Raw genomic sequence first — 16,017 nt, 5'->3', positions numbered from 1 at the left:
CATACAAAGACACATCAACCAGGCACTTTCTCACATTTGTCTGAAGGTGGGATAACATTTTCTGATTTTTTCTCTAACCTCCGAGAAGAGGTAAAGGATTGGTGCACACTCCATCCGGGTAGAGACAGGTTTCAAAACATGGTGGATGACACTCCTTGTAATGCCACTGGCATTCCCCTGGTTTGTTGTAGTAATCACAGAATATTGCTAAATGGGAAGACAGAAAAAGAAGAACAGCTTTAGCTTCTATGAGACCAGATAAGTAAAAAAAAGACAGTTGTCCTGGTTTGGTTTTTTGTTTTTGTTTTTTTGTTTTTTTTTGCAAACTGATGAGAAATAAAGGATTTAGTTGTTTAATATTTTTTGATTACAATGAAATTAAGAATCAACCCTAAATTCATTATAGTTTACCCAAAAGTCCCACATAACGTAAAAAAGAAATCCTACACAGCAACAACTTCAATATAGTAGTATTTTAAATAGTCCGCATATCTGTCCTGATTATCCATGGAGATTGGATTCCACTGAATTTACTTCACTCGACTGGCCTAACTATATTTACTATTGAGCATGGTTTTTTTTGTTACTTGTGATTCATTTATTTAGCAAGTACAAAACCCTAATACCTGATGTTTTTTTCTTACAGAAGTTTTTCATATCATCCTTGTGCATAACAGCACAAATGGTTGAGTTACAAAGGCTGAGGTTACTGCAGTGTTATAAACAAATTGTAGGACTTAGTTGGGATCAAATATTAGTTTTATCAATTCGTTTTTATCCAATGGTACTTACTATTAAGACACATAAAGAGACACAGAGAATGTGTCAGGCAATTCATATATATATACAGTATATATATATCAATAACTAATAATGCTACATAATGTGTTATATACAAAGGCTGAAGCCTCCAGTCACCTTCTAATGCTCATGAAAAATGATTTTTTTGTGGTCTGTATAATTGTTTTATATTCTAACTTTTGTTTTTTTTTTCAGTCCAGACACACAGGCAATTTTCTTTTAGTTTACAGACACTAGTTGGGTGACTCCCATATGGTGTGATCCTGCAGTGGATAAAAGTGCCTCTCTGACCATCTATTACATGATTACAAGATAAAACAGGCAAAGTGGTTGAATAAATGTGATGAGCCATGGCCAAACCAGAAATAAATCAGCATGAGAGAAAAAAAGAAAAAAAGCCAAAACCTTAATTTTCTGTGGAAATTGTGATTTTGTTGTTGTTTTTTGCAAAATATGGTAGTTTGAAATGTTTTAAAACTGTAAACTTTCAAATAGGTTTGTTTGCAAGCAGAGCAGCGTCTGTATTTAGGGGTGTGTAATTCCAACAGCTGATTACCATAGCAGCTTTCTTTGGCTATATAATTGCTTTCGTTATTGGTTTGGGGGCGATAAAAACTACACATTGAAGTAAAACACATTACTAGTTTATCGCAGCAGCGTAAATGATGTTTCAGCTATTTGAAACATTCACCAGAGTCGCTCATTGCAGATACAATGCAGAATGAACCCATTTAACATGAGGTTCCATTGATTTTTGCTACCGCTGCTTCGCATTGAGTGAAACAAATGGAAAACACGTCATCTAATACAATAAAGGTGATACCAGCGGCTCCTCAAAGTGAAACTGTTTCTGAACGCACATGCTGACTTCCATTTACATACTGTATATACTAAAACGAAGGATTTGTGGATAAATTGTATTAAAATTGTTCAAACAGCTATTCACAACCATTGCTGGCGGTTTGGGTTAATGCCTTTGTCTCCGCCCCCTTAGATTGCTGCTCTGAGGTGACGAAAAGTTCAGGACCTTTGAAGACCTTTTTTTTTTCCTTGTGTATATTAGAGAGTGACAACATTCAAATGGAAATCATTTCTTTAAATATTAGTTGATTTCTGTGTGTGACACTGACAACCTTGCAATGCTTAGAATCCACAATTTCAGAGCCTGTAAATAACTCACTTTTTTCTGGATTTCTCACGGACCATAACAAATTTAAATTAGACATTGTGTTTACTTTATGTCAACATCAAGGCGTCTTATACTGTCTGACACATCTATTTCTGTTGAGTTGATGAGAAATGAGCATAGTCTTGGGATGGAATTGCACAAGGGGATCACAAAAAGGAAGAAGAAATGATTTACTTACGACAGATCTCTGGAGTTCTCCATGCAACACAGACCCTAGCCTCATTACAAGCCTGAGCATAAGCTGCGACTGCTGTGCAGAAACAGTCACAGTCTCCTCCACTGTCACAGGCACATGAGTCTTTTACACAGTTTTCATAAAATGGTAGTGGATCCACCTGTTTAGTCATTTAGATGAGATGAGAACCTCTTGATTTTTAACATTGTCTTTCACAAACATTGTTGGAATATGAAAAACACATATAATCACCCTTTTTTTGCATTCTATAAATGCTGGTCCAGTTATAATGCTGCACATTTGTTTGGCCCAGTGCTGACGATTGGGCGACGCATCACAAGGGTTTTCATATTCGGTCACATCAGGACAGGTGCTGGACAATTTCCAGCTGTTTCCAAACTCCAAAGCATTGTTGACTACTATGTTATTCTGGGTCATGAAATCATTCTGTGCATCACCGTCAAAATTTCCACACAGGCCACACACCTCTCCCTAAATGGATAACGCAAAGAAAACTATAATTAAATTTGATTTGGAACTGAAATGACAAGTGCTGAATGGTTCAAGTGCCAATAGATTGCATGTATTTTGTTCATTTTTTGCAGATTATTTACTAAAATTGCCTGTGCAAATACAACAGGTCAAAAATAAAAAAAAAAAAAACAACAGGTAAAATTAAAATACAACAGATCAAGAAAAACAGAAAGAAATATAACTCATGAAATATGTTTAAAATTGTCAATGTCAATGTCATTGTCAACTTTATTTATATAGCACATTTAAAAACAGCTACAACTGCCCAAAGTGCTGTACAACAAACATTATAAAGTACACAGTCACAAAATAAACAACATAAAACAATTATAATAAAATACATGGGATCTGGTCAGCTTGTGTTGAAAGCCAAAACAAAAAGATGGGTTTTCAACAACGACTTGAAAACATGAATGGACTGGGCCATTTTGACATTCAGTGGAAGGCTGTTCCAGAGACTCTGAGCCGCTACGGCAAAAGCCCGGTCTCCTCTGGTTTTGCGCTTAGATTTTGGCACCTCCAGAGTCATTTGATTGGAGGATCTCAGCGTTCGACCTGGAACACGGATCAACAAAAGCTCCGAAAGGTAGGATGGAGCCAACCCATTCAGACATTTAAAAACATCAACAGTATCTTGAAGTGAATCCTAAAACTGACTGGAAGCCAGTGCAGAGAGGCCAACACTGGAGTTATGTGCTCACGTTTCCTTGTTCCCTTGAGAAAACGCGCCGCTGCGTTTTGAACCAACTACAGATGCCGGATGGAAGTTTGATCGAGCCCACAGTACAGAGAGTTACAATAATCTAAGCGACACGTAATAAAAGCATGAATGACACGCTCCAGGTCGGCGTAAGGCAAATAGGGTTTGATTTTGCTGAGTTTTGCTGAGCAAACGCAGCTGAAAAAAGCTATTTTTGATGACTGAACTTATGTATTTATTTATTTCAGGAATGGTGATTAACGCAAAAAGAAAAAATCTGTTCTTTTCATTTTGTTTTGCTCTGCCTATGCCTCCTCCATGCAACAATAAATGCAGCCACCTGTGTGTAAAGCTGTGACAGATACAACCTCCATGTCACAAAACAGCCACCATTTGCACATGATCTCTGTATGCAGCGCCCCTCAATTGGCCAGTTTAGGTCACCTGACTAAAGCTAACCCTAAAAATTGTTGCAATATTGGGTTATAACCTAACCCTAACCCTAAATCTAACCTTCAACCTAATCCTAACCCTAGCCCTAAGGTGCTACATACTTGTACTTCGGTAACCGTACCCATAGCAGAATAGCGCCGTGGGTTGTCCGTACGGCAACGGTACAGATAGATACTTTCTTTAAAATATGAGGCCTACCAAGAAGCAAATAACATTCTTCTTTTTTCAGTTTATTTGTTCTTGTGTTTTGTGTTTTCTGTCCCTTTGTTGGTTAATCATGGCTTCGTAGCATTATTGATAACGACTGCCATGATTACATTATGTACTTGGAGTAAAGTTAAGACAAATTCTATTTTCCCAAAAACTAAAAATATTCTGGATTTGGTCAATAGTGTAATAAGCAGAATAGAAACAGTGACTTACGCTGTGCTGAGGTTCCAACACGATACGAACTGTAGTTTTCCGATCCCATATCACACCAACACCAATGTTAGACTCCAAGACCAGATACATGCCGACCCTTCTTATTTTGTAGGTAATCTCAGGGCCGTATCCCAAATCTGTCTCTTCGAACTTATTCTTTGAAAATTTGATTTCCTTGTCCTGAAAATAAAAAGCAATTTTAAGTCTTTAAAAAAAGACTTTAGTGTCACATTTTTGCCATTAAATTGTTGCATGTTTTACCCCCATTTGAATTCTGATAGCTTTAGAGCATGTAGCACGGGTAGTTCCACATGGAACGTTCTCTGTCATGATCCCAAAGCTGTTCAGTACGGCCTTGTTGCCACAGTTGTTCTTAAAAAAGAGGGACATACAACATTTTCTATTTGTTAATGTAACACTTTTGGTGGTTGTTTATATGTCTGGTGATCATTATCAGTATGTCAATAACCAACATGTAAACCTGCTGTTTTTTTCAAAGAGATATTTTGCAGACATGTAAAAACTCAATGATTTTGTTCATGGTCAGTCAGGCAAAACGTAGTTCTTACCTTAACAGCAACATAGGCACAATCTCCAGGGAAACCATATGTTTTCTGATCAAATGTAGAGTAGTGACCACTTCCATAGAATACACAGTATCCAGGACATTTATTTCTTGTGCAGAGCCATCGCCCACTTTTGCAGATACTTAATCAGATATGATGATACAACACATTACTTTATTTGTAGAATGATAGACATGCATGTGAATGAGAGATGATTTTATTTGAAGTACTAGAAACACCATACCAGTTGTTGCACTGGTTTGGGATTTTTGTGCCAGGCTGGTAGATTTGACCCTCGTGCTGACATGGACATTCCTCTTCAGTCACACATGAGCCTTTTCCATCATCAAGGAGTCCATTAGGACACCGGCAACCAGACTCACACTCTGTGAAGTCCTGGGGGACAAAGAAGTGCAAACCTTTACCTTATCAAAAACATTTGATCAATAAGATCTCTCCAGCAGCATATCAGGTAGATTTTTGTGTAAAATGTAATCTCGGGAAAATCATATTTAATGATTATTTTAATTATTTTTTTTATTATTATTTTTAAAAACGTAGCAGCAGAAAATTCTTACACAATCATCACCGTCCAGATTTGAACAAGTTCTCGCACACTGAAGTCCGAGCTCTCCTGAGCTGGTAGAGGAGCAGTTGAAGAATACTTTTGGTGAAGGGCATGCTGTAGAATTTAAAAAAATGGATTATTAAAATATTCTGTGATGCTGTTAGTGTAAGGAATTTATTTTTAAAAACTGACTTGCTCCTCGAAGTCTCAATGAACGACAATGAAGAATGCCGTTTGTGCACACACTGGAAAAGACAATATAAAAAAAGAGGTTCTACAAAGAGCATGTCTGTGGATTGGGTCTAAGGTTACACATAGAAATCAGCGATTGATTTTACCAGTGCTCATCTTTGATGCTGACAGACTTTCCAGGCTTGATGTAGATGTCGTTATAGAAACATGGACATTTGGACACAGGGACACAAATGCCTTTGTCATCTAAGTAAGAACCCTCAGCACAGGAGCAACCATCCACAGGAGAGAAGTTGGAGATGCAGTTTTGTTCCTTTAAAGCCAGTGATCTGCAGGTTAACTGGCATCTCTGATGGTTGAAAGAGAAGACCTGGGAGCCAGGGCAGCTCTTCATGTATTTATCTGTTACATATAAAGACAGTTACTTCAACTTTTGTACTGTTTTGTTTGATTTTCTCTTCTTACTACCCTGGTATAATCAATCAATCAATCAATCAATCTTTATTTGTATAGCGTCAAATCATAACCAATGGTATCTCAAGGCACTTTACAGTAGAGCAGTCTTAGGGACGGACTCTTCATTTTATGGATACACACATATGCATATATACGTATATACACATACATATGTATCCCACACCCAACATGAATTCATCATGGCGGCAAGGAAAACCTTCTGTTAAGCAGCAGGAACCTTGTGTGGATCCCATTCCTATGATGAACAGCCATCCACGTTATGCTGTGTTGGGTGTGTGCAGAGAAAAGGGTGGAGACAGAGCCGCTGAGTCTCTGTAACTCCACACTGAGGATCCCACGGACCTGCAAGACAAAAGCCAGAAGGAGTACAGGAGCAAACACACAAGGGAAGAAGCAGACATAGAGGGAGTGTTTGAAAGAGGAATGGGACCCTCTCCGGTCCCTCTCTAACCTAAATGACCTCTCTCTTAACGCCCTCTCCAACCTCTCTCCAACCGAGCATGCCAGACACCCCCCCCCCCCCCCCCCCCCCCCCCCCCCCCCGGCAGTCTATGCCTATTGCATCTTAATTATGAGCTATGAGCTGGTTCCTAACTAAAAGCTTTATCAAAGAGGAATGTTTTGAGCCTAACCTTAAAGGTAGAGAGGGTGTCTGCCCCCCGAACCGTGGTTGGTAGATGGTTCCAGAGAAGTGGGGCCTGATAACTGAAAGCCCTTCCTCCTATACTACTTTTAGAGACGAATGGAACAACGAGTAGTCCAGCATTTTGAGAGCGTAGTGTTCTGGGGGGATTGTATGGCACTACAAGCTCCTTGAGATAGACTGGTGCCTGTCCATTTAGGGCTTTATAAGTGAGAAGAAGAATCTTGAATTCTATTCTATATTTTATGGGAAGCCAATGCAGAGAGGCTAATACAGGAGTAATGTGATCTCTTCTCCTAGTTTTAGTCAGTACACGTGCTGCAGCATTTTGAACCAGCTGAAGTGTCTTAAGCGACTTGCTCGGGCAGCCTGCTAAAAGAGAATTACAATAATCCAGTCTAGAGGTAACAAAAGCATGGACTAGTTTTTCGGCGTCGCCCTGAGACAGGATAGATCTGATTTTAGCAATGTTACGGAGATGAAAGAAGGCAGTTCTTGAAGTTTGTTTTATGTGAGAGTTGAAGGATAAATCCTGATCAAATAGAACCCCAAGGTTTCTAACAGTTGTGCTTTGTGCCAGAGTAATGCCATCTAGGGCAGTTAGGCTAGCATAGGTTTCTCTAAGGTGTCGCGGGCCCAGTACAATGACCTCAGTCTTGTCTGAGTTGAGAAGAAGAAAATTTTGGTCCATCCAGGCCCTAATGTCCTTTAGACAGGCCTCAAGTTTAGATAGCTGATTTGTCTCACCTGGCTTCATTGATACATACAGTTGGGTATCATCAGCATAGCAGTGGAAGTTAACAGAGTATTTTCTCATAACATTACCAAGGGGGATCATATAGATACAGAAGAGGATTGGACCTAGCACAGAGCCCTGAGGAACCCCGTAGCTTACTTTAGTGTACACAGAAGACTTATTATTCACGTGTACAAACTGGTACCTATCAGATAGGTAGGACTTAAACCAGTTTAGGGCAGTCCCTGTGATTCCAAGTAATTTCTCTAATCTCTCTAGTAGAATATAGTGATCTATAGTGTCAAAAGCTGCACTAAGATCTAATAAAACCAGCACTGAGAGTCGTCCTTCATCTGAAGCCCAGAGTAGATCATTAGTTACTTTAACTAGAGCAGTCTCTGTGCTGTGTTGAGCTCTAAAGCCTGACTGGAAGTCCTCGAACAGGCTGTTGTTTTGAAGAAATTCACAGAGCTGAGCTGCCACAACTTTCTCAAGAATCTTTGAAATAAAAGGAAGATTAGATATAGGCCTGTAGTTTGCTAAAGTGCTGGAATCAAGAGTAGGTTTTTTGAGAAGGGGTTTGATTACAGCTACTTTAAAGGACTGTGGCACGTAGCCTATTGATAGGGATATATTTATTGTCTCCAACAAAGATGGGCAGACCAGGGGAACAACTTCTTTAAACAGCTTAGTTGGGATCGGATCTGAAAGGCAGGTCGATGGTTTGGAGGATGAAATAATAGAGTTAAGTCCCTGAAGTCCTATATGTGTGAAACAGTTTAGGTTAGGCCTATTTACATTTAATGGTACAGCAGGCCCAGGTGGAGGCAGGGAGTGGCTAATTTTATCTCTAATCTTGTGAATTTTATCGTTAAAAAATGTCATAAAGTCCTCACAGCTGAGGGCTAGAGGAATCATGGGCTCAATAGAGCTCTGACTTTGTGTTAGCCTGACTACAGTGCTGAAAAGGTACCTCGGATTATTTTTATTTTCTTCAATTAGTGAGGAGTAGTATGTAGATCGACTATGTCGTAAGGCTGTCATGTATTTACTATGGCTTTCTTGCCAAAGTATTCGTGACTCCTCTGTTTTATTGGAGCGCCACATTCTCTCTAATTTACGGGTTGTTTGTTTGAGTGTGCGAGTTTCAGAGCTAAACCACGGAGCTTTCCTCTGACGTTTAATAGTTTTTTCCCTCAATGGGGCAATTGAGTCCAAGGTGGATTTTAGTAGACTAGCAGAGCTATCGACAAGCAGATCCAGTTGAGAGGGGTTATAATTAATGTCATAGTTATTTATTGGATGGTGCACTGAGTGTAAGGCAGCAGGAATGGCCTCTTTAAATTTAGCCACAGCACTGTTGGACAGATTTCTACTCATAACTATTTTATTGCACAGTGCGAGATCCTCTAGGATAATGTTAAAAGATATTAAAAAGTGATCTGATAGCAGAGGATTTTCAGGGTAGACTTTTAGTTCATTAATATCAAGGCCATATGTTAGAACAAGATCAAGAGTATGATTTAAACGATGAGTAGCTTCATTAATAGTTTGAAAAAAGCCAACTGAGTCTATTAGGGACATAAAGGCTGAGCTCAGGCTATCACTATCTTTGTCCACATGGATATTAAAATCTCCTACTATCAGTATTTTATCAGAACTGAGGACTAAGTTTGATATAAACTCAGAGAATTCTGATAGAAATTCAGAATAAGGGCCTGGAGGACGGTAAATTATCGCAAATAAGACTGGCTGGCAGGTTTTTGATTCGATATGAGATAAATTTAGAACCAGGCTTTCAAAGGAAGTGTAATTGGCCTTTGGTTTAGGATAGATTAGGAGAGAGGAATGATAAATAGCTGCTACACCACCTCCACGGCCTATGTCTCGTGGCATATGAGTATTTAAATGACTGGGAGGAGTGGCTTCATTTAAACTAACATATTCATCTTGATACAGCCATGTTTCAGTTAAACAGAATAAATCAAAGTTATTTTCTGAGATAAGGTCATTTACTAGTAGAGATTTGGATCTCAGTGATCTAATATTTAATAGAGCACATCTAATGGTTTTATGTTTTGGTGTTTCTAGATTTGAGATTTTAATTTTTTTCAGATTTTTATAATTGATAGCTCTTTTATTTGATTTTATGTTAAAATCATTGTGAAATATGGGTCGGGGGACTGACACCGTCTCCATAAAATAATATTCATCACCATCACAACAGTTGTCATGGCGATGAACACAGCTATCATGATAGCAATGGGAGGGAAACTGTCCTAAGGCAAGCGCAGAGGGACGTGGAGGACTCCCCCTCTGTAACATGGTCTCATTCATGAGATGTCATAAATGTGCCATGTTTTCTGATAGTAGAGATGCTCCCTCCAAAGTAGGATGGATTCCATCTCTTCCTATCAGGTTCGGTTTTCCCCAGAAGGATCTCCAATTATCAATGAAGCCCACCTCGTTTTCTGTATAACCCTTCAAAATATCTCCCATTTAATTTATCCTAAATTAGAAAAGGGTTTCTCGGCAGCACCAGAAACCTTTAGGGCAGGGGGCACTAAACATTCATGTTGCAGTGCATGAAATTAAATATGCCAATAACATAACTAGTTTGAATAAGTAGCTTGAAATTGAAGAAAACATTTCTTTACTGTGTTTCATGACATAAAATTATGAAAAATCTCAACGTCTTCAAAGACATTTAATGCCCGCCTTAAAGGAGACATATCATGCTTTTAAATCCTTCTTTTTTAGATATAAATCATACAGTTGTGGTCTATATAAAGTGGAACTGCAATGCTTGGGTCTGAATTCCTCATTATTATAGCTCCACAGGCCCTTTTCTACCCCTTTTCTGATGTGCTTCTGGGAGCAACTCGTGCGACCTCTTTAAATGCAAATGAGACACTTCATACCCCGCCCCCTCTCCAGGTTACAGAGGTGACACTCGGTTCAACTCCACCCTGTTCGGCCATTTTTGTAGTTTGATAGAAGAGATACGGTTTATTCACACATTATTTACAAAATGTCAACAACAGAATACTTGTCCATCCAGCCTTACATGTTCGAGCCAGAGTCTGACCCGGCGGAGCGAGATGAAAATGAAGATGATGAACCTGCAGAACCCTAACAAGTGAGCAAACACAAGCACCGACCTAACGCTAGCGCCAAGCTAACGTCACGAAATGCATTTTAATACAGTCTTTTCGGAGACAAAAACGGCAAAATGAAATGACGAATGAAAACTTTAGACTTAAATTAAATCACGTAGGCCATATCATCAAGGATCTAAAACGAGCACACAGCGTTAACATATGAAGACGGTGCAACTGCTAATGCTAACAAAACATTGACAGGGACGTCTTATCCACACACTTTTTAGCGTTATTTACAGCTTACCGAAGTGCTCTGTTCATCGTCTCCAAAGATAGAAGGAATTGAACCCTCAATCAGACAAAGTCTTTCGGCAAATCCTTCTTTATACTGGTGGAGGTTGCTGAAGCAGTCATCCTTGAAGTGCTTCGCGCGCACAAAAATGACCTTACCCACAGATGTGGGTACATTTCCAGAAAAAATTAAACTCAACCAGGCACTTTGAAAAGGTTCTGATGCTGGGAGACGGTGAAATGAAGCGTGTGGGTTACTACATCCAACAACCGAACATATTGACTTAACCTCTCGTAACTTCGGCATCCTTGAGCTTGGACTACAAAATAAAAGCGAGAAATAAAAATGGCGGATTGCTCGAAGTGTTGGGCCTGGAGTCGATGTCCTAATTTGGCAGTTCCGCTGCAAATACTGTGACGTTATTGTTCAAAAAATGTAATAGAGAATCGAAAAATCGAAACAGATTGAAAAATATGAGCAGAATATAAAGAATATAAAGATATCAACGAAGCACCTGAAGAGACTAATTTGAACTTTTCTGTACTTCTAAACACTCTAAATATACAACAAAATGCATTTCAGGGCTAAAAAAGTGGATTTAGCATGATATGTCCCCTTTAAACAATCCTTTAAAACTGTAGAAAAATAATATAATTGGACCTCAGCTTTAGAATTTGTTTTTATATTTACTGTACTGTATTACATTATTTTTTATATTTTAAAAACATCAAAAAATAAAAACATTAATTTCAAATATGGGCAGTGTGCCAAAACTAATCTCTTGCGGGCCCTAAATTGGACGGCCCTGCTTTAGGGGCTCCTCATACCTGTGAGGCATCATGGAAGCAGAGGTGGATTTATTTACTTTCCTGAAAACCAATAAAAAATATAACTATATGTGAACTATGAACCAGCTAACTGATGATAAGGTAGGCCTACATTATACCTCCGTTAACTTTAAAATCCTTTTTAAATATCTTTCTGACAAAAAGCTGTTCTGTTCTTGTAATTAAGTCCAAGATTAAACTATAGCTCAACAAAGTCATGTAATGCCATTTTTTTCTCAAGAAAACGGGGCTACAACTGGATGGTTTACATCACCTGATATCTTGTGTGCACTATGTCCTTTTTGGGGCTCTGTACATTATTCTGAAGCTGGCCTGATTTTTGTGACTGACCTATAGAACAGCACAAAATAACTCTTACCGCACACGTTCTCCTTCCAGTCCGGCAGCACCACTCCCATTGATGCACACGCTCGTGCATATGAGGAGAAAACTCCACACAAGCAGGCCTCACTCTTCTCACAGTTACAGCTGGAATACATACATCTCTGCAAGAGAGAGCACACTTTATTTTAATTATATGTTCAGTTAATGCTACCTCAGTGCATGTGTCAGTGTACCTTGTAGTAGATATCAGGATCCACCAATGAATGGCATGAAGTGAATGTACTGTTCTGGCTCTTCAACAAGGCGCACCAGTGTTTAGCATAGTGCTCTAACCAAAAAGGAAAAGTGTTCTTAATAAATTGCATATTGTTTGTCCCAAACACAACAGGACTGTTGAGTGTAACTATCAGCCATCAATTTTGGGGCAGACAAACATTAGTAATGACGACTGCTGTTTACCATTTTCCATACTGAAGGAACAGGGGTCCTCCAGTCTTTCTTCTTTGTCTGAGCACATGACATTAGCTTTCCACGAGTTGGTGAAGGTGGTAGCAGTTCCCTCTACAATCCCTTGAGGAGTCTTCATTTCATCAGACAGGACCATGTTGTAGTTCCCACACAAACCTAAGAGAACCACACAGTTTTGTTAAGAAGAATGGTTCAGTTCAAAATGATGCGCCAAGATGTTAGTCTGCTGTGGTCGGCCAATAGTCTTGGAGCCAGCAGTGTAACAAAACAAAACAATACCCTTTATCTGGCTTAAATGTTATTTTGTAAAAAAGGCATTACTCTTCTACTACTTCTACTAATACGGATATATAACATACCACGTGTCTTTCCAGTGTAGCTCTGATCCAGTTTAATGTAGACCTGCATTAAGGGAACAACCTGGACTTGAATTTGGAGTCCAAAATTTGTCTGCAGCAAAATGTGGAAGGATGAGGCTTGAAATATAGTGATGTCTCCTAAAAATGAAAGAAAACACAACCACTGATGCAGTCAATACAACGTTTGGATTTTGCGTTACAGATATTTTTCAAATAAAAGTATCATGCCACACAATATTCAAAATGAAAATCATAAATGACTTTATTTCTTTTATTCAGTGGTTTTATTGCATTATAAAACATTGTCTAACTGAGAAACCATGAACAACCTTGAGATCTTCCCCAAACATCCACAGTAGTTGTCATCAAAGTAGGAAAACACTGTTTAACTGGTACTTCCATGGAACCCTTCTGGGTGGATTCCCATTAGTTCATAATGTAAGCTCCTAGTCATAAACTCATTTCTGACCCTACGTAAGCCCCCAATTGAATTTAATTCAACAAACAGTCTAAAACATGCAGAGTACATTTTCCCTGTGATGGTCTTCACATGTGTTTCAACTGCAATGGACCGGCAACGTAAACAAGCTGAACCCTAAGTCTAAACAGGATAGTTGAGTTTAGAAGACAGTTGGAATAGATTTTTAAATCATCAAATATTTGTATCTCCTGTTTGTGTTTTCAGTCTGACTCACCTGAGTGGTAAGGTAAGATGATGGTCTGGGAATTCTGCTTCACTATGCCATCAGACGTGAAAGTTATTCCCTGAATAAAAACCCCAAAAATATTTAAAACTTATAAGAAAATTGAAGGGATTTTGGATGAAAACCATCTCACTCACGTTGTTCTTGTTATTGTTCAACAGGAGCTTAACTGTCTTCAGGCATGTGTCAAACTCTTGGTTTGTGCAGGGCATCAGCTGGGCTAGGACAGTGAATTTTGGGCTTCTACCATCCTAAAGAATAGAATAAACAATCAATTACTTTAAAATTATATTTTCTCAGATCAGTATAACATTTAACAACTAGCCTTTTTATAATCAAATCTTTTTTTTTTTTAAATCTTTTGATCACATTTGTGACGTGAAGTAAGTTAGTAAATAACATTTATATACGGTATATAGCACCGTTCACAGACAAAAAGCTACGTAGGGCTTCACAACATAGTTTCACCTTGCTCTCCACTTTAGCCAAAGTGTAGTAACAGTCCCCATGAAAGGTGAAGGTTTTCCCATCAAAGGTTGTAACATGTGAACCCTCTTCAACTGCACAGGTTTCCGGTGCTTGGAGACTCTGACAAGCCCAACTACCTTCACGACAAGTGCTGGAATAGAAGTCAACAATGAAAATACCATAACCAAACACATGAACATAAGGATTTACGATTCTAACAATTTGTTTGAGACTCACCATTCCTCTCTGTCCTGCCTGTAAACTTCACCAGATTCATAGATTTTGTCATGTTTGCACTGACATTGAGACTGAGGAATGCACCCCCTCATTGAAATGTCATCAAACACAGTTCCTGGAAAAGACCATTTTAATACAGTGTAAGATTATGTATTTTATTTTCCTTAGATTGTTGTACATTGTTTGTTTCTCTTGTGTTAAGTATGAATTATTTTTTATTTTCTTCAGGTTATATTTATTGCATACGTTTAATGAAACTGTTCTATTATAAGCTACAATTAAAGCTTCGGTACCTTTGGGTGAAGAACGACTTTAACAGCCTTAAGCTACAATAAATAATCAATCATTTCTGCAAACAAATTTTAATATTTTTTGGTTTTCAAAATAAGGCTAAACCTTGTACCACAACCCAAGTAGAATTTACAATGTGCATGTAAGTTATTGGCTACATATAGAGTTTACAGCGTTTAGAGAAGTAGTGTCCAAACGCGGTCCACCAGGCCCCCAATGCATCCCTGCTCCAACACCTCTGAAATCCTGTATTTATGTATAGTTTGAACTGTAATTTACTGTGTAGGAATTCTGACTTTTAGTCCAGGCTTAGTGCTTTGTTTTTTCTGTAATTATTTGTCATGTTTTATTCTTCCTGTATTTTATTACCTTCTATGTTTTAGGTTTCCCTTTAAAATCTGGTCAGAGACACCAGATAAAAACTGGCCTCTTTTGGATAAATCTGGCTCATTTACAGCATGTCTGTTTATGAATGTGCATTGTCCCTTTTAAATAATTAAATAATCAATAAATTCAAATTTAAATGTACTCGATCAATAGTTCATCTTTGCATGTTTTTTTTTTTTTTTTTTTTTTTTATTTAAATAGAAACTCAAACACATCAAACACTTACCAGAGTGGCAGAAGCATCCATCCATTTTGTGGTCCTCACACATTGAACTTGTGTCCCGACGTGAGCAAGTATCCATACAAGGGGAACCGCTCTCCTCATAGACCATGTTGTATGGGCACTGTTTAGCTGGCAAGACACACGCAAAGATGAAGAAAAAGGACTAATGTTTATTTCATGGTCATTGTTTTTTATGCTAGTTATGGGTAACTGTTTCCAAAATTCATTCAAACAATGTGTAGTGGAGCACTAGTGTGTCCTATGCAAAACTGTCAGATTTTATGTCGATTATTACAACATTATTTTGTTGATGTTATAATGTATTTTTGTTGATAAAATGTTCAAGGTAAATAGACATTTAAAATAAGGTGGTGATGGTGACCAAACAGTTGTTTTTTTTAACCATACAAACAACTTTTATAAATTGTTTCTTCTCTTTTGTATGATACTAACTTTAGGTATGAAAACTGATACTTATATTCTTTGATGAGTTTCTGTATGAAATCATATGGTTTAATTAAGCTCTGAGATCATGAAGAAGTTCAAGACAATATCATAAGATATGATTGATTTGGAGTTAGTTGCACTGATTCATGATTAAGATGTCAAAAAACAAAAAAAAACAATGTTATATTTTTTTTCCTCCAAAAATAAAAGAAGCCATTTTTATGAAGGTAAATACAATTAAATATAGGGTATAAACCTCTCTCTATATATACAGTAGATTATAAATGCAGAAGTGAACGTAACGGAATACAAGTGCTTTTTTGTGTATATTTCTAAATCAGTAATTCTACTTATACTTAAGTACATTTTAAATGAAATAAAATGTGTTACATTTCTACACTCAGCTGATTA

At 38.0% G+C, this 16,017-nt stretch overlaps 1 protein-coding gene across 1 annotated transcript in view; it reads right to left on the bottom strand.

Annotated features, from left to right (window-relative positions):
- Nucleotides 1-16,017, bottom strand: part of muc2.1 (mucin 2.1) — a 28,393-nt gene that overhangs the window by 8,628 nt on the left and 3,748 nt on the right. Inside the window, exons 7-25 of the mRNA XM_028448321.1 lie at nucleotides 15,163-15,288; nucleotides 14,259-14,373; nucleotides 14,022-14,172; nucleotides 13,691-13,804; nucleotides 13,545-13,614; nucleotides 12,850-12,987; nucleotides 12,482-12,646; nucleotides 12,256-12,350; nucleotides 12,057-12,183; nucleotides 5,748-6,003; nucleotides 5,602-5,654; nucleotides 5,420-5,523; nucleotides 5,086-5,237; nucleotides 4,845-4,983; nucleotides 4,537-4,647; nucleotides 4,276-4,455; nucleotides 2,418-2,657; nucleotides 2,169-2,325; nucleotides 79-207 (exon numbers count right to left, since the gene is read on the bottom strand). Of these exons, the coding sequence (XP_028304122.1) occupies nucleotides 79-207; nucleotides 2,169-2,325; nucleotides 2,418-2,657; nucleotides 4,276-4,455; nucleotides 4,537-4,647; nucleotides 4,845-4,983; nucleotides 5,086-5,237; nucleotides 5,420-5,523; nucleotides 5,602-5,654; nucleotides 5,748-6,003; nucleotides 12,057-12,183; nucleotides 12,256-12,350; nucleotides 12,482-12,646; nucleotides 12,850-12,987; nucleotides 13,545-13,614; nucleotides 13,691-13,804; nucleotides 14,022-14,172; nucleotides 14,259-14,373; nucleotides 15,163-15,288 (2,622 nt within the window). The remainder of the gene's footprint in view (nucleotides 1-78; nucleotides 208-2,168; nucleotides 2,326-2,417; nucleotides 2,658-4,275; nucleotides 4,456-4,536; nucleotides 4,648-4,844; nucleotides 4,984-5,085; nucleotides 5,238-5,419; nucleotides 5,524-5,601; nucleotides 5,655-5,747; nucleotides 6,004-12,056; nucleotides 12,184-12,255; nucleotides 12,351-12,481; nucleotides 12,647-12,849; nucleotides 12,988-13,544; nucleotides 13,615-13,690; nucleotides 13,805-14,021; nucleotides 14,173-14,258; nucleotides 14,374-15,162; nucleotides 15,289-16,017) is intronic.

The sequence above is a fragment of the Gouania willdenowi genome, chromosome 6, assembly GCF_900634775.1.
Source record: "Gouania willdenowi chromosome 6, fGouWil2.1, whole genome shotgun sequence".
NCBI classification, from domain to species: Eukaryota; Metazoa; Chordata; class Actinopteri; order Blenniiformes; family Gobiesocidae; genus Gouania; species Gouania willdenowi.
Note: the sequence above shows the minus strand (reverse complement) of the source record. Positions and strands in the feature narration are given on the sequence as shown.